At 35.2% G+C, this 21,573-nt stretch overlaps 3 protein-coding genes across 4 annotated transcripts; 2 read left to right on the top strand and 1 right to left on the bottom strand.

Moving 5' to 3' along the window:
* On the top strand, positions 225-4,697 carry LOC109359302. Its single transcript, XM_019603917.1, has 5 exons — positions 225-517; positions 1,471-1,535; positions 1,633-1,808; positions 3,949-4,057; positions 4,176-4,697. The coding sequence occupies exons 1-5, from the start codon at positions 313-315 to the stop codon at positions 4,473-4,475; spliced, it is 855 nt and encodes a 284-aa protein (XP_019459462.1). The 5' UTR covers positions 225-312; the 3' UTR covers positions 4,476-4,697.
* LOC109359082 (folate synthesis bifunctional protein, mitochondrial-like) lies at positions 8,316-11,503 on the top strand. 2 transcript variants are annotated; one of them, XM_019603602.1, is made up of 3 exons: positions 8,316-8,542; positions 9,254-9,407; positions 9,665-11,503. In XM_019603602.1, the coding sequence occupies exons 2-3, from the start codon at positions 9,341-9,343 to the stop codon at positions 11,143-11,145; spliced, it is 1,548 nt and encodes a 515-aa protein (XP_019459147.1). In that variant the 5' UTR covers positions 8,316-8,542; positions 9,254-9,340; the 3' UTR covers positions 11,146-11,503. The 2 variants fall into 2 exon arrangements, with proteins under 2 accessions (XP_019459147.1, XP_019459148.1); XM_019603603.1 differs by lacking the exon at positions 8,316-8,542 and having other exon boundaries at positions 9,221-9,407.
* LOC109359003 (peptidyl-prolyl cis-trans isomerase E) lies at positions 12,787-15,706 on the bottom strand. The gene is made up of 2 exons (XM_019603490.1): positions 15,308-15,706; positions 12,787-13,195 (listed from the first exon to the last, which is right to left on the bottom strand). Exons 1-2 carry the CDS (start codon positions 15,612-15,614, stop codon positions 12,984-12,986), a joined length of 519 nt encoding a protein of 172 aa, XP_019459035.1. The 5' UTR covers positions 15,615-15,706; the 3' UTR covers positions 12,787-12,983.

Raw genomic sequence — 21,573 nt, 5'->3', positions numbered from 1 at the left:
ACGATGACTAAAAAATCAAAAGTTTAATTCCGGGGAGAAACAACTATGCACCCCGAAGAAATTAACTCCTTATCTAAAAAGATGAGTATATACCTTTGGCAGTACAAAAAATCTGGAAAAATATATGCAGGTAACTAGGCCCATTACTGAGGAGTGAAAACAAAACCCATTCAGCCCAATGATCACTCTTCCACACCAAAAACAGAGGAAAAGAAAACAAAATAATGTCAGTATCACCGACTCATTGCTGTTTTGTTGTGCAGAGAGAAGCAAAAACAGTGAAGGAAGTGTGAAACGAAAACATCATCAAACATGTTAAGAGCTATGAGTACGAGGAATATGAGGAACATTGTTGGTGTTCTTTTACAACGCACCCAAAATCCTCATTTTCACTATTCACCCTTCTTCCATTTTCAAAACCCATCATCTCTTTCTACACCAAGTTCCTACCTTTACCCCTTCTCCTCAAATTCCCTTCGTTTTTTCACAACCAACTTCTCTCACGACGATTCTTCAGGTTCACTCTTTCACTCTTTCACTCATTCTTTCTTCATTCATCCCATTTATTTTCTTTATGTATTTGTATATTCATATTTCATGTGTCTATTTTTTTGTGTTTAAAAAATCTTAATTGGTATGGCAATGATGAGTTCAAGTAGTAGTTGGTGTTGAAAGTTAGAATGTTTAACCTTTGATGCTTGTAACCCATATTTTTGTTTAATGCGCTTTTGGCCAAATCAATGGCATTACAATTTTAGATGGTTGATGCGTGCTGTATGGAGCTTTCTGTTACTTTACACCTTAGACTTAGTTTATTAGGAAAACATGGCAGAATGTATATATAGCCACTTGTGGTACAATTTCGGCCTATAAACTGTGTTAAGAGTTTCAATGTAATGCACAACAAGCACGGGAAAAACTTGTCTGGACATGTATTCAACGTATTTAGAGACGAATGCTATAATTAGGACTAAATTTTAACGTGTTGTGAATTTCTATTGGTTGTATCTATATAGATATATCTCTACACAAGTCTTTACAAGCGTATAAGAACTATCAAACTAATCATTCAATTTAATAACACTTTTCTCTATTTCTTCACTTTTGATTTACATCATTTGTTGCCCTTTCAGTTCTCTTTAAATTTTCCATTATCCCAATTTATATACATGTACCCAATATTTATTTCTTTCACATCCAGTTTAAAGTTTGTCACTTGCTTTTGCCAATTGTGTAGAAATCTGTGTTACTTTCCATTTAGAAGCTTTCTTTAGTTATCCTAAAAATCAATAGTTGAGGAACAGTTTTACTTAGGTGTTAGTTGTTTGCTTGTTGGAAAGTGAAGATTGGGAATTATTCGAGCTATTCAGCTAAACAGTTGAGGAAAATTCACAAACAAATAGATTTAATTTTTTTGCAGTTTTTATAAAACAATCTTCTTAACAGGTTTAAGTGTGTTAAAATTTGCAGGTGAGAGAAGTGACGAAGGTGCAAGCACAGATGGATGGGAAGAAGAAGACACGGCTGAGCCTAAGGTATTCTCTAACAGCAAGATTTTGTTGTTTTGTGTACATCTCTGCATTTCAATTATGTGACAAATAAACTTTGCTTAAAATTCTGTGCTGTGTGTAGATTGGTGATGGGGGTGATGGTGGTGGAGTTGCCTTGCAAAATGTTCCTTGGGGTCAGCGAGCCCACTCTATCGCCGAGGAGGTCCTTACACAGTTCACCGAGGACATTGAACTATATGCTTTCAAGACTACTCCTCGTGGATATGTTTATGTGAGATTGGACAAAATAACAAATGAGTAAGATTTCAAACTGTGTTATATACATTATTAGGAAGAAGATATTAACATCATTTGGGGGGAGGAGGGGATCTAAATACAAAACTAACTGTGTGCAACTAGTTCAATGCTCCAACCCTTGGACTTGAAGGGCTTGGCAGGGAAGAACAGAGTGCCTCGACTCCAGGAGGCTGGTTTGCCAAGGTAGGCTAATAACTGAAAGGGCCTCACGAGATTATGAACACTGTAAACAAGCCCCTAGTCAAACTTTATATACTCCATTTGGTTATACAAAAGAAAGTAAGAAGAGAGAAATAGGTGAGAAAGAGATTGAAAAGAGAGAAAGAAATGAGCAATAGAGTAGATTTTTGTGTTGTTTGGTTTTAGAGTGAAAAAAGAAGAGAAAGATCTCTCTCAAACCTCTCTTCCATTTTCTCTCCACATGAGAGGGGAAGCAAATCACATGGGTCCCACTGCACTTTTCTCACTCTCTCTCTCTTCTAATACTCTCCCCTAAACCAAAGGAGAGAAAGAGATTATTTCTCTTTAACTTTTCTCAGCTCGTTCTCTTTCTCCCTTCTTTCCAGCATAAGCGTCTATGTCATAGTAACTGTGATTTCTCTGACCTGTCTGTAACATTAGTGGACCTTCTGTTGGCATCGAGGGTTCCATTGTCATAGGACTAGGTCTTAAGTGGTTCAAAGATTGACACAGATTTAGGAAGCATGTGGGAAATTTGCCTTAATTGTTGAGCTGTGGTGAGGGACAATTTATGGAACATGGAACTCTGTGTGGGTGCTTAGTTAACTTTGTTAATTTTTAGTATCCGGTGGCACCTTAGGATAGACACACTACCTTGTATTATGAATTCTCCAATACTTATAAGTTATTTATTTTATGAAAATTAAATTCCCAAGAAAAAGCGTTTCCCATTTTTCTCTTTTGCTGAAGTTTTGTGGGACTGATTAAGTTTATTTTGCTGGAGATAAATCGTGAAAAGCTTAAATCACTAAATATTTAAAAATTAAAATTGATTTCATTCTTTTCATGTCATATTCTAGCTCTAATCATCTCTTTCCAATCATGCTCTACTACAGCGGAGGAGGACCTAATTCTCTTCTGCTCAACTCATTCACTATCCAACTTCATATGCTACATTTCCATTTCCATCAAATTTTCAGATAAAATATTCTATGGTCCCAATTTAGCTTAGTGCTAGACATCTTTACCAATTTGTGCAAAGCACATGCCAAGAATAGCCTGTGTATCATTTACCGAGCATGCTGTATTTGGCATGAAAACGATGTTGTATAAGGATATGTAAAAGATTATTTTAGACATCTTGGCATATACTTCAAACTTTTTTTAGCTAGATTGCATTACCTTGAACAACCAAATATACATTGAAGGCATAACTGGTATAGCTGCAATCTAACCTCTCATTTTGGGTGGAAAACTGTAGAGTGACTAATCATCCAAATAATATAGAACAATCCTCTATGTGAACAATCATAGACTTCAAACTTTACCACCAAGTAATGCATAATATAGTTGAGTTTATTGTGCATTCCTTGTCTAAAAAAGGGGCAGCCCAATGCACGAGGCTCCCACCTAGTGGGCATGGGGAGGATAAATGTGCATAGCCTTACCTTCGCTAGTGAAGAGATTGTTTCCAGGATTTGAGATCACAAGACAATTAACCTTACTATTACGCCGAGCTCAGCCTCTTGTGCCTTCCTTGTCTATTTGATACTTAAACTCTGCAATTTGTTTTGTGCTCAATAGAAGCTCTGATGGGAAGGGTTGACCAGATGGAAGATAGCCCCATGGTTAGATTAAGAGGAAGACCAATAAAAACTATTGGTAAAGCATTTTGACTGATTCAGACCTAAATTACCAATTGAAGGAGTTGGTTTTTGATAGAACACTGACGTAGTGACATTCTTTGATCCATGCAGGCCAACCCCATTCTGAGTTATTCTTTTTGGCATGACCGTGATGTTGTATTGGGATCCATAAAATATTATTTTAGACCCCATGACACTTCAAACATAAGCACCCAGTGATTCATAATTATCAGTTTACAGTGCCTTCGTTGTCTATTTAATACTTGAACTGTCCTGTTTGTTCTGTGTTCAACTTTCCATCTTTCTTTTTTCAGATATGGGTGTCCAAGCATGGAAGAGCTTGAACGCTACAATCAAGAATACAGGAAAAGATTAGATGAAGTTGGAGCACTTGGTGAGGTACCCGATGATTTGGGCATTGAGGTAATGCATGATAGCTGTGTCCTATACACTGTTGTTCTTATGGCATTTTATTTAGTAGGAAATGAATGTTACTTTGAAGCATATTTGGTACCTAATAAAGCACAATTTTGCTCTGAAGGTTTCTTCCCCGGGTGCTGAGAGGATACTGAAAGTGCCAGATGATCTTAGTCGATTCAAAGACATGCCTATGAGAGTATGCTATACAGAGAATGTAGAGTCCAATTGCCCAGAAGAAGATGGAATTTTTTTGTTAGATTCTATAGATAGAGACTCAGAGATATGCATATGGAAGTTGGCGGACGTTAAAGAAAACAGAGACCCTCTAAAAAAAGGCAAGCCTTTAAACCGTAAACAGAAGGATTGGAGATTAAAATTGCCATTTAACATGCATAGAATGGTAACTCTGTACCTTGATTAGTTTTAAAATCTTATTTATTTGATTCAGGAACATTACGTTAAACCCATTTTCTCTCTCCCCCTTGTCCCTTCAGCCTTGCCTATTTTTTCTACTCTTTAAGATGATAAGATACGATACATGGAACAAGTTTTGGAAAATGATAGTTTTTTTAGTTCAGTACTAGCTGATGTTCTGGTTTTACAATCTTAAATGAGAGTTGAATTGAATATAATTAGTTGTTTCTTTGAAGATAGGTTTGTACTTAGAAAAACTTATCCGTTGAGGGACTGGAATTATGTGAACTCTGAAACCCAATAAGTATCTTACTGCCGTGTAATTCTCAAGTATTCCTGTTTGAATTCGTAGTTGTGGTATGTTAGGCTTGACTAGGGGATTCCTCCCTCTCTTTCCTTCCATGGAAAATCTTGGGAGCCTCGTAAGTGAGCCACCTTTTATATGGTTTATTATCTCCGTCTGCGAATCAATAAAAATACAACATCGTGAATTATATATGTTCATAATAATTGTAAAATAATTGAAACAATTCTTCTATTTTTCTGCTTGATAGAATGCATCTTTAATCATGTGTTGATATACCATGCACAGAGTAGTTTGTTAGTTGATTTCTTTCCCTTTACATCATGAGCTATGTTTGTGGATTGGGTAATGATTGTTGTAATGGTGATAGGTATATAGAATGAAACATATTTGAAGTTTTGGTTTATGTTTTTCCTTATATGTGTATTTGCAACACTTAAAAGTGAATGAATTTTATCCTTTCAGACCATCCAGATAAGTCATTTATGGTGATTGTCATGTCTAATTCCAAAGTTTCCTTTGAAACCAATTCATTAAATTCAAACTATTTAATGTCTTTCAGGCAAAACTTGGTTTCTTATCTTCAAAATTATGTGGTCTACCAGTTTTGCCTTGTCTGTTTGATTCAAATAGGTGCATATGTTAAGAGGTGGTTTTCAATTTTCATAGCACTTTATCACTTTATGGAGCAATTATATATCCTCCAAATTCTCCTACACACTATGATGACCACATATATCACTTGTAAATTAATCATTAATAAGTACAATTTTATGACATATTACCATCGGAGATTAATTTGTAAGTTGATTTGTAGTATATATCATTTTTATAGAGATATGAAGCATACCAGCATGCTATACTTGTGGATTTGAAAGCACACACTTACCTATATCTTTCACTTCTTTATACTCATTCCCTACACGTTTTTCAATAGGAGAGTGAATATCATCATTTTATGGTGCCACAATAATTTGGCTTAGGGCACAGTTCATGCACACAACAACTTTAACGTGTGTGAACACTGACAGAACTTTACTAAGGAATAGTGACTGTGAAGGCAAGTTCAAAACAATTGAATGGAAAACATCAAGTTTTAGAAAGGTTTAACATCCATTTACATTAAACCAGTCCTAGAAGAATAGAAAAAGCAACATGTGATACAAGAACACACTAATTATTTTCAACTATGTTTAAATCAATCTTCTGAAACCTGAGCAGGACTGAGAGATGGCTAAAATACAAATACCAACATAGTGAGTAAATGATAAAATAGGTGCAACGGGTATCCATAAAAATAACATATGGATGTGAGTGAGTATTATGATATCCGTTTTGCGGGTACCCGTTTATTTATAAATTTATTTTTTAATTAAATAATTTATATATATCACATTTTTATAATTAGAATGAGATTTTCACTTACTCCAAGAGTAAGTTTTTTAAACTTATTCTTCAACTTTGCCATTAATTCTATGGACATCTAATGGTTTAGATTTACTCACTAATTCAAACCATTAAATTTCTCTAGAATTGATGGCTAGGATGAGGAGTAAGTGGATCCCTCCCCATTTTATAATCATATATTATCTAATTTTGTATTATTTTATAATAAATTTTAGTGATTGAAATGTATAATAAATTTAATATGTACATAAACTTTATTATACATGTAATAATTATTTTATATGCATTAATCATTATAAAATATATAAATATATATTGAAACTTAAAACCCGTACGTACCTGCAAATACCCGCTACCATTGCGGATACCCGTAAATAGTATGAGTATGGGCATGGGAAAGCACTATCCGTGCCCATTCTGCCCCGTTGCCATCCTTAGCCGAACATCAAACTTGAAGAAATCTCGTATTAGGTTTAATCAGTTTGAGCGATTAAATCGCCCGATTAGACTGACTGACTTCATATATAATTTATCATTTTTATTCATAAATATATAATTATATAAAAATACAAAATTATATATAATTATATTAAAATAACCATCTTTTTTGGACTGGAGTAAAACAAAACATTAGAATAATGTTCTATTTTTTTTTTAAAATTTTAAGTGGGTTGTCCGGTTCACTTCTCGGGTTATTGAGGTTCAAACCAGTTTAACATGGTTGGACCAGAACTTCTCCAGTTCAAAGTGGTTCAACACCTCATTAAGTTAAGACTGAATCAAGTCCGGTCAGCGGTTCGGTCGAATCGTCCGGTCTGATCTGGTTATCACAATAAGTCATTGAATTTACTCCGCAATGATTGAGCGCTCAAGTTGATAATGATGAATGATATGATGAGTAATGATATATTTTTCTACAAAACATTTTATACTACAAAATATAATATATGTTATTTGTAAATTAATAGTAATAAATATGGAAGAGATGTACTTACTTTATGAGTACATCTACTCCAAGAGTAAGTGAAAAAAACTTACTCTACTTAGTATTCATTCTTGAGAAATTTAATATCACTAATTCAAATTATTGAATTTTCCAAAATTGAATGAATAATATGTGAAGTTTTTCGTACTTACTATTAAGTAAGTGAATCTATTCCGTAATAAATAAAGTACTATTTTATATAAAAAAGAAGATTTATATGAATATATATCATAATATTATTTGATTTGTAGGGACTCCAAGGTTTGAACTTTGAAGCCTATAGACTAAAATTCTTGGAGGGGCCATAACCATGAAATAGTGTTCATTTCAAAACATCAGCATGTCAGATGCACCCGTTACATTCCTTACCAAATTAACACCAAATCTCACCGAATATATGGCTGGAAATAGCATCAACTTAGGAAGCACTTATACTACAGAAATGTGGATATGATGTGATTTAAATATACGATACATTGTTAAATTTATAGCTTTATATACTATAATATAAATTAAAACTAGTATGAGAATAACAATGAATTGTAGATACAAATACATATGTGATTTTCCTAAACAAGGTCTTAAGTTAAATATTAGTTAGAAGAACAAGTTCCCCCGAATATTTTTGGCTATAACATAATTGTAAAATTAGTGTCAGATTAAGCACAAATTTTGAATTAAGAGACATTTGAAGCTAGTACGAGTGATGTAAATTAACCGGATTTACCAATAAACATGTAGATTGCCTCTCTTGGTAGAATTTTCACAATTTGAATATTATTGTAATGATTTGAAATGATTCCAAAACTATATTAAAAATTTAATAAAACATCTTGAAAATAAAAACAGTAAATTCCAAAAAAATTCCCAGATTATTCAACCAAAAATGGCAAATTGATAAAAACTTCAATTTTTTTCCAGATTATATATGCAGAGACCAAGGGTTTAATGGGTTTCAACAAATTTACTAAATTCTAAAAAAATGCCCTGAAACATTTCGTGGTTAAACAAAGAAAAAAATTGAATAAAACTCTTAATTTTTTTGGGACCAGGTACAGATTATTAATAGAGAATATAAATATAAATGGATTTCAATTAATTTAGAGAGAGAGAGAGAGAAATAATCTGGGAAGTGAGAGAAAGAGTGAATCGCCATTAGAAGGAGCAGAAGTGTTCGAAACAATGATAAGTTTTGCCTTCAGATACGACACACAAATCAACAAGATTGAAGGGTTTTAAAAGAGAACTCAAAACGACAGATATTTTTTGAATGAGGTAGGGTAATGTGCAAAACGTTCTGTCGTTTTATCAAAGTTCTGGCCTTTTCACCAATTTACAACGCATGCCCCTATTGATCTACGAAAAGGCGTCGTCATTGGTCAGTGTTTTCATTTCCTTTGTGGCTGCATCTGATTGTTTTTTGATTTATTTTTTTTTTCTTATATTTTTCTACAAACCCAATTTAGAGAGAGAAAAAATAGTCACAAAATAATCATCCAAATAGGTAACTTGAAAAAGAAAAAAATATACAAGGGTAGTTACAAGGTAAGTGTAGTTATCAGCGTCAGTTTTAAATTACAATTATGGTCCCAATTTGGTTACTTTTATCACCATTGTGTGAAAATGCGGCCACAATTGTGATGTCATTGCTAAGGCTCCAAAACTGCAATATTGCGGCCATAATTGGGGTTGCGAATAATATTCTAGAACACTGTTCACTCCATACTTCTTGTTATGCCAGATTGCCAGGTGCTTGATTATATGCCTCAAATACTTTTTGAGTTGTTTTTTATGTTACATCACAGTTGAAAGAAGGCAAGTCCAGTCTCATTGAATTGAACTATACAATAATTTATGTGGTTGCATCAATAACTATTGGAATATTTGATTCACTAGATTGGAATATTGGATTGGATTAGATTAGATTATTAAACTGCTAATGTGTGAAATTCTTTAGATATTTGTTTTTTTTTGGAGAAATGTGAAATATTTCTGTGTTTTATTATTGATTTATTTTGCGACCATAGCTGATCCCACCTAATGGGACTAATACTCAGATTGTTGACTTGTTATATTTTTTTGTAAACAGGGGCTGGGATATTGGATAGCATAAGTGAAGCAGAAGAGAGGTAGAATATTGGCTTTGTATACACTTCAAACAGAAGCCTCTCCTCAGATGAGTACTCTGAAGTATCTGAGGGCACCAAGGCATCTGCTTTTTACTGCCAGAAAGTATCTTAATGGTAATGTAAACTTAATAAACTCAATCAACCCACTCTTTTAGTGTGATACTGAGTTTAGTTTAAGTGATTCAAATATGAATTCTTTTAGTTTTCCAGGTCACTGATGTTACTTAAAGTGTGTATTTTTGTTACCCTAAGGTTTGCCTGTGAAAGCTACAATCTAACTAGATGGAAAGTTATCAGAGGCTCGGAGCTCATGTCTTTTCGATAATCAATAAATATCAATTACCTTATTTTGGCTTTGATTTTCATTTCAGCATCAGGTGCTTCCTCCCTCCACACAGCTCCGAATTGCACAGTGGAAATTCACTCACAAGAGGAGGAAGCAGTGATTGCTTTGGGAAGTAATGTAGGTAATAGGCTACATAACTTCAAGGAAGCCTTGAAACTAATGAAGAAGTCAGGCATAAACATCACAAGACATGCTTGCTTGTACGAGACAGCACCTGCATATGTTACAGATCAACCTCGCTTCCTCAACTCTGCAGTTAGGGCTGTTACTAAACTTGGGCCACATGAATTATTGGCTGCACTAAAAAAAATTGAGAAGGACTTGGGTCGTACGGATGGTATAAGGTATGGTCCAAGGCCAATTGACTTGGACATTTTATTCTATGGTAAATGTAAAGTTAGATCTGATATTCTCACTGTACCTCATGAAAGAATTTGGGAACGGCCGTTTGTTATGGCTCCTTTGATGGATTTACTCGGATCAGCTATTGACAGTGATACAGTTGCTAGTTGGCATTCGTTTTCAGGCCATTCTGGTGGACTTTCTGGATTATGGGAAAAATTAGGTGGTGAATCCCTTATTGGAGAGGAAGGTATGTATAGGGTAATGCCTGTTGCCAATGGCTTACTTGACTGGTCACGCAGAACTTACGTTATGGGCGTCCTTAATTTGACCCCAGATAGTTTTAGTGATGGGGGAAATTTCCAGTCTGTGAAGTCTGCTGTTTCTCAGGTTCAGTTAATGATTTCAGAGGGGGCAGATATAATTGATTTGGGAGCTCAGTCTACACGACCGATGGCGTCTAGGATCTCTTCTGAAGAAGAATTGGATAGGTTAATCCCTGTCCTAGAAGCTATAACGGCAATGCCTGAAGTAGAGGGAAAGCTCATATCTGTAGATACTTTCAACTCTGAAGTCGCTTCAGAAGCAGTAAGCAGAGGGGCTAATTTTATAAATGATGTATCTGCTGGTCAGCTGGATCCTAATATGTTTAAGGTCATTGCAGATCTCGATGTTCCTTACGTTGCAATGCATATGAGGGGTGATCCGTCTACCATGCAGACTAGCGAAAACCTGAAATATGATGATGTTTGTAAAGAGGTATCATCTGAATTATATTCACGAGTTAGAGAGGCAGAACTGTCAGGAATCCCTGCATGGAGGGTTATTATTGACCCTGGCATTGGATTCTCAAAGAAAACTGAAGACAATCTAGACGTACTCACAGGACTATCTAATATCCGAGCGGACATTGCCAAGAGAAGTTTGGCCATCTCTCATGCTCCTATACTTATCGGACCCTCAAGAAAGAGATTTTTAGGTGAAATTTGCTCTAGACCTGCTGCAGTTGAGAGGGATCCTGCTACCATTGCTTCAGTCACAGCTGGTGTTTTGGGTGGAGCTAATATTGTCAGAGTGCATAATGTCAAAGATAATCTAGATGCTGTGAAGTTTTGTGATGCAATTCTAAGACAAAAAAGTTCTCTCATGAAATTTCAGCAATGACTTTGTCTTTCTATGTCATTATGATGCTGAATGTTTTCACCATGCTCTATCTTAGTGTTTGAATTTTGATTTCTGTAACAATTATTTTTGTGGTGTCTTTTTGCAATGTCACTCCTACTCCAAGGTCATATGTAGAACATCGTAGTGCTGCCAATGGCAAGGAAGCACAAAATGGTAAAGTACAATGACTGGAAGGAGACAATAATGAAGTTGACAATCGCATACCGGTGTTATAAAAAAAAATTATATTTCTTTTGCAAGTAGAACTTGAGACCACCACATATGACATATCTTTGGCCTATCATGAAGTACACACCTTTTAGCTCAATTGATATTGGCTCAAGTAGTTGAAAGTTGAAACTGTTATAACTGTTGATATCGGAGCTTTTTTTCCAACTTGAGCAGGGACCATTCCCTAGATTTCTTTTTCCATGTACATGACTTTAGGAAAATGGTCCAGGACCATATAAACTACATTTCCCACTCCCATATCTAGTTCTTGCACCTAGAATATAATCAAGAATATTTTATCATAGAGATTTGATAAAGTTTTACATCAATTTTCTACTGTAACATTCATCCTTTATTCGAGCTTAGGACCAAATATACATAGCATTAGGCACGTAGACATATTTAATACAACCGATATGATATTGTCATAAAAATATTTGCTTTACAGCAAAACTATTTGATTATAGCATAATCATAATTAAGCAACAACAGCTGAAGATTATTGGCTGAGTTCCAAAGATAGAGTGGAGAAAAATGGGGTGATTGTACATCCACCACAAGTACATATTTATAGAAAATGTTCTGATTTTCTCTTCACACTGTGGTTCTAAAATACTAGTATCATGTATAAACTTATATGTGCATGGTTCAGTTCGTTTGTGGTTCAAAGTTATAAGGCATTGAGACAAACAAATTATAACAGGCAACATGAGTATAAGGTTTTCCTATTGCAAAACCCGTTCATATGCTCAACATAAATCTAATCAATCGAAGTCAATTGCCTCATTGTGTTTCAGTTTTGTAGCAGTATCAGGTTTTTGACCTCCCATGCAGCTCCCAAACCCTCCATGGAACCTTACTCACAAGATGAGGAAGCAGTCATTGCTTTTGGAACTAGTGTAGGTAACAGGCTACACAACTTCAAGGATGCTTGGAAACTAATGAAGAATCAGGCATACACATTACAAAACATGATTGTTTGGATGAGCACAAGCATACTATTACTGCTCAATCTCTGTAGTTAGAGTTAATAAACTCAGGTCACATGAATTATTAGCTACACTCCAGAGTTATATGGCTCAATCTAAAGTCTAAACCTCAAACTGCAAGTTGAACCCTACTTAACAAAAAATGCCTATAGATATAACGGAAACAACAATAATACAGTGAATTTTTTTTCCTGTTTAAGCCACATAGATAATCCTGCTTGAGTCGAATAAAATCATTTTAGGAAGCAAAACTCTCCCAACCAAATATTTAACATAGTTGCATTCCCATGAAATCGAACTCAAAACCTCTAGTTAAGCTAAAACCAAATGATTTATGTGCTTGTTAGTACCTTAATATGGTGATTATGTTCCGATATCTTTCGTTTCACCCTTTTAATTGAACCTCATACTATGTTATGTATATATAAATAGACCAAACATATTCCATCATGCTTCAGGTACAAGTGAGGCAGACTAATGTTGAAAACGTATGACTTCTTTGGACTCAAATTCTCTAGCTATCCGGGTTCAAAACCTATTACCACACATTACAAATGAGGCAAACAAATGACAAAAAGCAAAGTTTCCCTCATCAAGCTGTCCCTTTGTAACTAATCATTAATTCTGCTGTATAACCTCAGCTTCAGCCTTTGCCATAGGATCATCCTTGATCTCAATATCCTCTTCCTTTTCTCCTTCTCGCTCTTCAGCTGCCTTTTTCCTGTGCAACTCTTCTGCAGCTTGCATTGTAGCTCGGTTCTCCGCTTCAATACGACGCATTTCCTCTTCTTGCTGTTGCCGCTCAAACCATGTATCCGCATCCGCCCAAACTAAATATTTGAAATACAGTCAATCACAAATTAAAAAAATTAATCAAGGTAGCAACATGATATTTTAGAAAGTTCATACAAAATTTCTCTCTCTATATATACATATATACATACACACACATATAGGGGATAGTGAGAAAGGCAAAATTTTGAGTGAGGGGTAAGCTTCAGTTCTTGGATTAAAGGCTTAGATTAGAAACCCCTTCTTAAGAAATCACATGCCTCCCTTATTGGTTATTGCTTCCTGTTTTTGTGAACATACTGGTCTCTGCATATACACAAATGACACACCTAGATCCACCAATATGTAAATTAGCAGAACAAATGCAGATTTAACTTTTTTCCTTTTAATCTGGTATCACTCCAGTGACATTTTTTCTATAAAAAATGACTTTTTGTTCTATGTTTCTTTCACTGTCTAGAGCCACAAAATCGTAATTTCATCTCTATAACACCCATTTGATGATTAATTGCTTTAACAAAGGAAAATAAATTTCAAAATTTGGAAATACAAGACTTAGGAACAAAATCTTGAAACCCAAAGGTAGCAAATTGAGAAACAACACTGTCTCCTCTCTAGATGATGGATAATGATTAACCGGACACAGTGTTGCACTCCCTTAGTTGCTGCACTCGTCAACACCACCTGATTGGATGAGGTTTGTGAAGATAAGCATTGCATCCAGGTTGTATAACTGTGAAGTTTCAGTGAATGGAAGAAGCAGAAGTGCCAACACGAGAAGAGAAGGAAGCATAGAAGAAAGGCACGTAATTCCTTTAAAACAGGTTTCTAATCTGAGCCCTTTATTTTAATCCAGGGGCTGAGGCTTTTCCCTCTAACTATCATATAAATTTGCCTTTCTCACTTGATATATAGCTTTGGAATCCCAAAAATCTTCATCTACTTAAAAAGTGTGTACATTTGTAACTAATACACTATCAACAATTAAGCACAACTCACACTGTCACACATTTCCTAGACATTGTACAAACACACATGTATGTCCAAATCACTTGTTGCACTCTCTCTTTACAGCTCTTTTTATTAAGTCAATAAGGTTGGGTGTGTATATAACTTTGCAAACAAGGATCATGATTTATCATCATAAACATAAACACAAAAGAGAAGTCTGTAATGTGAGAAAGACATATATTGAGTTCATCCTCTAAAATCTCTGTTTGTTGCAAGCCAACATACATTAGTAGATAGATGCACACTAAAAACAATGGCCGGGCATACTATATACATAAAAACAAAAAATCTCCGATTGAGAGAATTTCCTTTTTGTATTAGGAAAGCGGGTTTTTAACATAGATGGCCTACAAAAAGAATAATTAAACTTGAAAATCCTTAGTAAGGGTCATAAGAAGGCAGAATACAGTAAACTTGAAAATCCCTAGTACGGATCTACTTATGCATAAAAGCGCATTACAGACTTGCTGCATAATGGGATCATGAAATTGACACATCCAGCTGTGTGCAATGAATCCCAACACTTCATCAAGCCCCAAATCATATTCCATACCCCATCGGCCAGACTATCTATATTTGATGGTTCTTATAATCTTTTTACTAAATTTTAAAACCTCCTAATGTAAGAGATTGTGACAGATACATGGTGTAATGAAATCAGACAAGTTTTTTCCTCCTTCCATATCTTGATCACTACAAACCGTAGTACACTTAGCAGCAACTAAATACGCCCTTACTCTCTCAACTGAACCCAACCCATGTATACTATTTCCTTAATCAAAAATCCTCAAATGGTAGCCAAAAACCCTCCATAACAAAATTGAAGTGAAAAAAAAAACATAACTTGACAATAAAAAGTAGGGAATATTACAGCTATATACTCCAAAACTTGACTTAATAATAAAAGATGAGACGAATCCACTTACTATTTCACATCTTAGTCCTCCATTATATGAAAATCTAATGGCTCAGATCTACCAACTAATTCTAATCCAAATCACTTGAACTAATTTTCATAGAATGAATGGCTAAAATGTGAAATAGTTTTTATTTTTACTTATTCCTGCCGTAAGTGCATCCCCTCTCATAAAACATAATAATGTATACGATGAATAGATTATTAGGGTTTAAGAAGATACTTGGTTGCGCAGCCCATCCCTGTTCACCACCCTTGATTTTCTCAGGAAGGGCGTAATTAACGGTGAGTACACGCCCATAGAGCTCGGCGCCATCCATGTTATCCATGGCGGCGGAAGCATCTTCTCTTTCCAAGAAAGTAACGAATCCAAATGAACGGTGCTTCTGGGTGGCTTGGTCCAGTGGCGTTTTGACATCCTTAATGTCACCGAAGGGTATGAAAGCGGCGTGTAGAATGGACTCGTTAACCTCTTCGGCTAAACCACCAACGTAGAGTGTGTTTTTCTGCACTCCTTGCATCATCGCCATTCTTCTTCCTTTGTACTACTACCGATGAGGGAGGAGTGAAGATGAAGATGAAATTGACAAGGTTTTTGAGTGGGCTTGGGCTAGAGGAGTTATTGGAGCGGACATATTCTAGTTTGTATAAATATTTATACATGATTATTATAGTATATTATATATCATTTATTTATATTTATTTTTTAACAATGATAAAACTCGGATGATTTTCAAGTTTAATTTAGAAATAAAATGTTTTTATAGGAAACAATGAGAAATGTGATTTGTCTTGTTTCCCTTACAATTTTGTTAAAATAGTAACCAAATAAAGGTAGGAAGTAATATTGTGAAATCCGAGTTGTACATTAAACTAGAAGATGTCTCATATTAAATTTAACCATTTTAAATGGTTAAACTGTTTAATCGGACCGGATGATGTCGTATATAATTTATCATTTTTATATATAAATATATAGTTTTATATAAATACAAAATTTTATATAATTAATATTTATGTATAATTATATTGAAATAACATCTTTCCATCTTTTTTGGACCGGAGTAAAACAAAACATTAAAGTAATGTTTTATATTTTTTAAATTTTAATTGAATCGTCCGGTTCTATTCCCAGGTTATTCCGATTCAATTAAGTTTAACGCGGTCGGACCATAATTTCTCTAGTTCAAAGCAGTCCAACCCTTATTCGGTTAAAACTACAAACACCATTTTCATGTGTTTTTTATTTTGACAAACTAAATAAAAAAGTATTTTATTTCTCGGAGAAATGTAAAGCCTTGTTTAGCATGGTTGCAAGTTTTTCAGTTTTCATTCTAAAAGAGAATTTCTAAAATAAAACACGTTGAGAAAAAAATAGTTGAGCCGAATTTTAACTTATTTTCAAAACATTTTGACTTTCTTTTCTTAAACATAATTCTTTCTGGGTTTAAGCAATGAGATACTCTCCCCTTATAGACAAACAACAACTAATCTTTTTCGAAATACATAATTGATCTGATCAATTATCTATATATTAAAAAAAAACAAATTATAATTTTTGGTGTTAAACATATTCCATCATACCACCACCCTACCAATGTGACTACCACCACTATCATAATCATAATCATTACTATGATCACAACTATCATCATTTTTGTCATTATTGTTGCTACCACTATCCTAATCACAACCACAACAATCATTTACCCGACCATAAATAACGACCAGCTCCACTCGAAATACCTCAACCTTCATTGCGCCTCCCCTGCAATTATAAATTGTGGACTTCAAATCAAGATTAAAGATCAGATAGTTGTAATTTTTCAAAGGTACTGGTGAAGGTCGTTTGTGCATGGAGAATTGGAGATGAACCTAAAATGTTGAAAACAAAGTGTTGTGGAGATGATTGGGCTGTGATGGTGCACTTGAATGATTAACAATGATTTAAATTGTAGACCACATCATGAGGCTACAATATTATAGTTGCGGTAATCACCACAATTGCATACACAACAATTACGGTGTGATACTGATTTACAACTATATGGCCATAGTGCAATCACATCAAATTCAAAAATATTGTTTTAATTAAAAAATAATTAATTACACCACAACGACCACAATTCATATGACAACGCATGTAATCGAAGTAACTATGACCACAAACATAATTTAAAACACTAATAACTAATTAGTGGAAGTGGTAGATGCTGGGTGGGCAATAGGGGGAGGTAGAGGCTCAGTGTTGGTGGAAAATAGATGAAAGTAGAGATAGAGATGACACTAGATATTCAGACTCCCAAATATCCGTGAATAATACTTACAATAGGTCGAGGTTAGGATCAGTGCTTTTGAACTCGTAGATAAATGTTTACTTGCATAAATGTTAGGCCTAACTCCCTGCTTACTTGTAACTTCGCTTCTCATCGGGGTGAGGGAAAATCTTTCAATAATATAATTTGATTTTCTAATTTTGAGAGAAACACATGTATTATAACCTATGCAGTGGGTAGAGCACAATGCGGAAGCACATGATTGAATCAATTGAGAACAAAAGAGAAGCAAGTAAAGGATAAAGAAAATAACACACAAGATTTAACGTGGAAAACCCCTCAGTGTGAGAGGAAAAAACCACGGGCGATCAAGAGCAAAATTCCACTATGTAAAAAAGAAGAGTACAAGAAATCCTCTTATAATGATGAGGACAAATGACAATATTTTTCTCACAAATACTCTCTCAAATGGAACAAGAATTCTCACCAAGAATGCACTCACAATATATGTGTAAATGAAAGAGATGTTGTGTGTTGTGAAGATGATTTTGAAGCTCTCTATATGTGTCCTTTTATAGGCAAGCAAAGTCTTGGTATCTTGGATTCCAAGCATTGGATGCTTGGAAACAAAGCCATAAAAGTGACATAAAATGCCCTTAAAGAGAGCCATAAAATTGTCATAAAATTCTTTTAAGGCATAGTAATGAGAGGCATCTAACAATCTCCACCTTGGCTCGAATTTGATAAGTTGCTCATCGCCAAATAATGCCCCGAAGGGCACTCAAGTGCTGTAGAGACCAACCAAGTCCAAGCAAAGTTGGAACTTGGTATTCGGAAGTGGCTTGGTAAGTATATCTGCTGGATTCTCTGATGTGTGAATCTTTTCCACCATAATTTCACCAATAGCAACAATATCTCGGATAAAGTGACGTTTTATATCAATGTGTTTGGTCTTGTCATGATAACGATTATTCCTGGTCAAATGAATAGCACTTTGACTATCACAAAACACTGTAAGAACACCCTGTATTAGACCAAGTTCATTTACCAAACCTCGGAGCCAAATAGCCTCCTTCACACCCTCCGTTGCTGAAATATATTCTGCTTCAGTCGTAGACAATGCAGCAATGGACTGAAGAGTAGCTTTCCAGCTAATAGCACTATTACAGAGAGTAAAGATGTAACCAGAAAGAGACCTCCTTCTGTCAATATCACCACCATAATCCGAATCAACATAACCTACAACGTCATCAGTTGTAGCCTTGTTTCTGTCAAATACCAAGCCAATACCAGAAGTACCTTTTAGATACCGAAAAATCCATTTTACAGCACTCCAATGATCCTTTCCAGGATTATGCATATATCGACTTACCATGCTAACAGCATATGCTAAATCAGGTCTAGTGCACACCATAGCATACATAAGACTACCAACTGCACTAGCATAAGGAATATGTGACATACGCTCCATCTCTTCCTCTGTATGTGGGCAAAGATCTAAAGATAACTTGAAATGTGCAGCAAGTGGAGTAGAAACAGGTTTACAATTATTCATATTAAACCTTTCAAGCACTCTTTCAATATATTTCTCTTGGGATAAAAACAATTTACCAGCTTGACGATCCCTGTGAATCTCCATACCAAGAATTTTCTTGGCTGCACCTAATTCTTTCATCTCAAACTCATTATTGAGTTGAATTTTCAATTTCCGGATCAAAGACTTGTCACGTGAAGCAATTAGCATATCATCAACATACAGTAACAAGTATATGAATGATTCATTTGGAAATTTCTGGAAATAAATACAGTCATCAAATTGACTCCTGCAATAACCTTGCCCAATCATAAAAGAATCAAACCTCATGTACCATTGTCTGGGAGCTTGCTTAAGGCCATATAATGATTTCTTCAATCGACAGACAAGATGCTCCTTATCAGGAACAATAAATCCTTCAGGTTGTTCCATGTAAATTTCTTCTTCCAGCTCTCCATGTAGAAAAGCTGTCTTTACATCAAGTTGCTCCAACTCCAAATCAAATAAAGCAACAAAAGCAAGCAAAACACGTATAGAAGTATGACGAACAACAGGTGAGAATATCTCATTAAAGTCAATACCTTCCTTTTGATTAAAACCTTTAACAACTAGTCGTGCTTTGCATCTTGGATCTTCAACCCCGGGAATACCGTCTTTCTTCTTATAGATCCATTTACATCGTAATGGTCGTTTGCCTTCGGGAAGCTCTGTCAAAGCCCAAGTACCATTCTTATGAAGACTTTCAATCTCTTCATTCATAGCCACTAGCCACTGTGACGAATCAACACAAGAAACAGCTTCTGTATAGCTGGCAGGTTCAACATCATCATTTACCTCTTGTGCAACTGACAATGCATAAGCAATTAAATTATCACCATCAGTGTATCTAGCTGGCCTTTTAATTAGTCTTCTGGTTCTGTCTCGAGCAATACAATAATCATCTTCTTGCTGATGAATAGGAGAAGTTGTACTGTCATCACAATCAACATAATGATCATCAATGCTAGATTGATTTGTAGAGGAAGATGGAACATCAACATTAGGAACTGTAGGTTTCACTATCAACTCCACCTTCTCGCTAGTACCCTGTAGATTACCTGTACTAGTAGAAGAAGACACAATAGATTGTTTTCCAGAAGATAAAAATGCATCCTCATTAAAAGTCACATCTCTGCTAAGAATTAATTTCCGTGACTTTGCATCAGAATACCATAAGCGATATCCTTTAGACTCAGATGCATAACCAAGAAATATGCACTCAACAGCTCTTGGAGCTAATTTACCATCATTAACATGTGCATAAGCAGGACATCCAAAGATTCTTAAGTTAGAATAATCAACAGGATTACCTGACCAAATTTCTTCTGGGATTTTGAAATCAAGTGCTGAATGTGGAGAACGATTAACCAGGTAACAAGCAGTAGATGCTGCTTCAGCCCAAAATTCACGCCGATGCCATAACCCAGCATTTGAGAGCATACAACGAACTCTCTCAAGTAGAGTCCTGTTCATCCGTTCTGCAACACCATTTTGTTGAGGATTTCTTGGAATAGTTTTGTGTCTAGCAATACCATTTTTTGTGCAGAACTCATTAAAATCACCATTGCAGAACTCTAATCCATTGTCTGTTCTAAGCTTCTTCACTTTCTTCCCTGTCTGGGTTTCAACAAGAGTTTTCCACTTCTTGAAAGTGGAGAAAGTCTCATTTTTATGCTGCAGAAAATAAACCCAAACTTTGCGAGAAAAATCATCAATGATGGTCATCATATAGCGACATCCTCCATGAGAAGGAAATTTAGAAGGCCCCCAAAGGTCAGAATGAATATAATCAAGAATACCTTTGGTACGGTGAGTTGCAGTGGAGAAACTAACCTTTTTCTGTTTCCCAAAAACACAATGTTTACAAAAATCCAATTTACCAATGCCATGTTTACCAAGATGACCTTGTTTGCTTAGAAGGTGCATACCTTTTTCACTCATATGGCCCAGGCGCATGTGCCATAATTTGGTAATGTCATTATCATGCATTGAAGAAGATACAGCTGTTGAACCTGTCACAACAGAACCTTGCAAGACATATAAACTACCAATCCGGTTAGCTTTCAATAATACCATAGCACCTTTCAATACCTTTAGAACTCCACCTTCAGCTGAATACCTACACCCGAGAGACTCTAGGGTGCCAAGAGAAATTAAGTTCCGCTTCAAATCTGGAATATAGCGGACATTAGCCAAGGTTCTGACAACACCGTCATGAGCCTTGATCTGAATAGTACCTATTCCTGCAACTTTGCATTGGGTATCATTGCCCATCAAAACAACACCACTGTCAACATGTTCAAAAGTGGTGAATAAGTCCTTATAAGGACACATATGAAAAGTACATCCAGAATCAAGAATCCATTCTGTTTTACTCCTATTATTATAAGAGACAACAGATAAAAGAATATCACCGTCAGAATTGGCTTCAATATTAGCAGCTTCAGAGGATTGTTGAAATTTTCCCTTATCTTGTTTTTCTTGTTTTTTCTTTAAGATAAAATAATCAGGAATGTCATGCCCCGCTTTCTTGCAATAACGACAAGTTTTGTTGGATTTGCAACCTCTGGATTTGGATCTGAACTTTTTATAATTGGTACTCCCTTTCTCTTGAGTTCTACCTCGAACACTTAAGCCCTC

Source organism: Lupinus angustifolius, chromosome LG11 (genome assembly GCF_001865875.1).
Source record: "Lupinus angustifolius cultivar Tanjil chromosome LG11, LupAngTanjil_v1.0, whole genome shotgun sequence".
NCBI lineage: Eukaryota > Viridiplantae > Streptophyta > Magnoliopsida > Fabales > Fabaceae > Lupinus > Lupinus angustifolius.
Note: the sequence above shows the minus strand (reverse complement) of the source record. Positions and strands in the feature narration are given on the sequence as shown.

Excerpts from the sequence above, each read along its gene's own strand:
- LOC109359003 (XM_019603490.1), bottom strand. The coding sequence starts at position 15,614 with ATGGCGATGATGCAAGGAGTGCAGAAAAACACACTCTACGTTGGTGGT. Across the intron at positions 13,196-15,307 it reads GGGATGGGCTGCGCAACCAA|TTTGGGCGGATGCGGATACA; the intron begins GTATCTTCTTAA and ends TCAAATATTTAG.
- LOC109359082 (XM_019603602.1), top strand. The coding sequence starts at position 9,341 with ATGAGTACTCTGAAGTATCTGAGGGCACCAAGGCATCTGCTTTTTACT. Across the intron at positions 9,408-9,664 it reads TGCCAGAAAGTATCTTAATG|CATCAGGTGCTTCCTCCCTC; the intron begins GTAATGTAAACT and ends TTTTCATTTCAG.
- LOC109359302 (XM_019603917.1), top strand. The coding sequence starts at position 313 with ATGTTAAGAGCTATGAGTACGAGGAATATGAGGAACATTGTTGGTGTT. Across the intron at positions 518-1,470 it reads CTCTCACGACGATTCTTCAG|GTGAGAGAAGTGACGAAGGT; the intron begins GTTCACTCTTTC and ends TAAAATTTGCAG. Across the intron at positions 4,058-4,175 it reads CCGATGATTTGGGCATTGAG|GTTTCTTCCCCGGGTGCTGA; the intron begins GTAATGCATGAT and ends TTTGCTCTGAAG.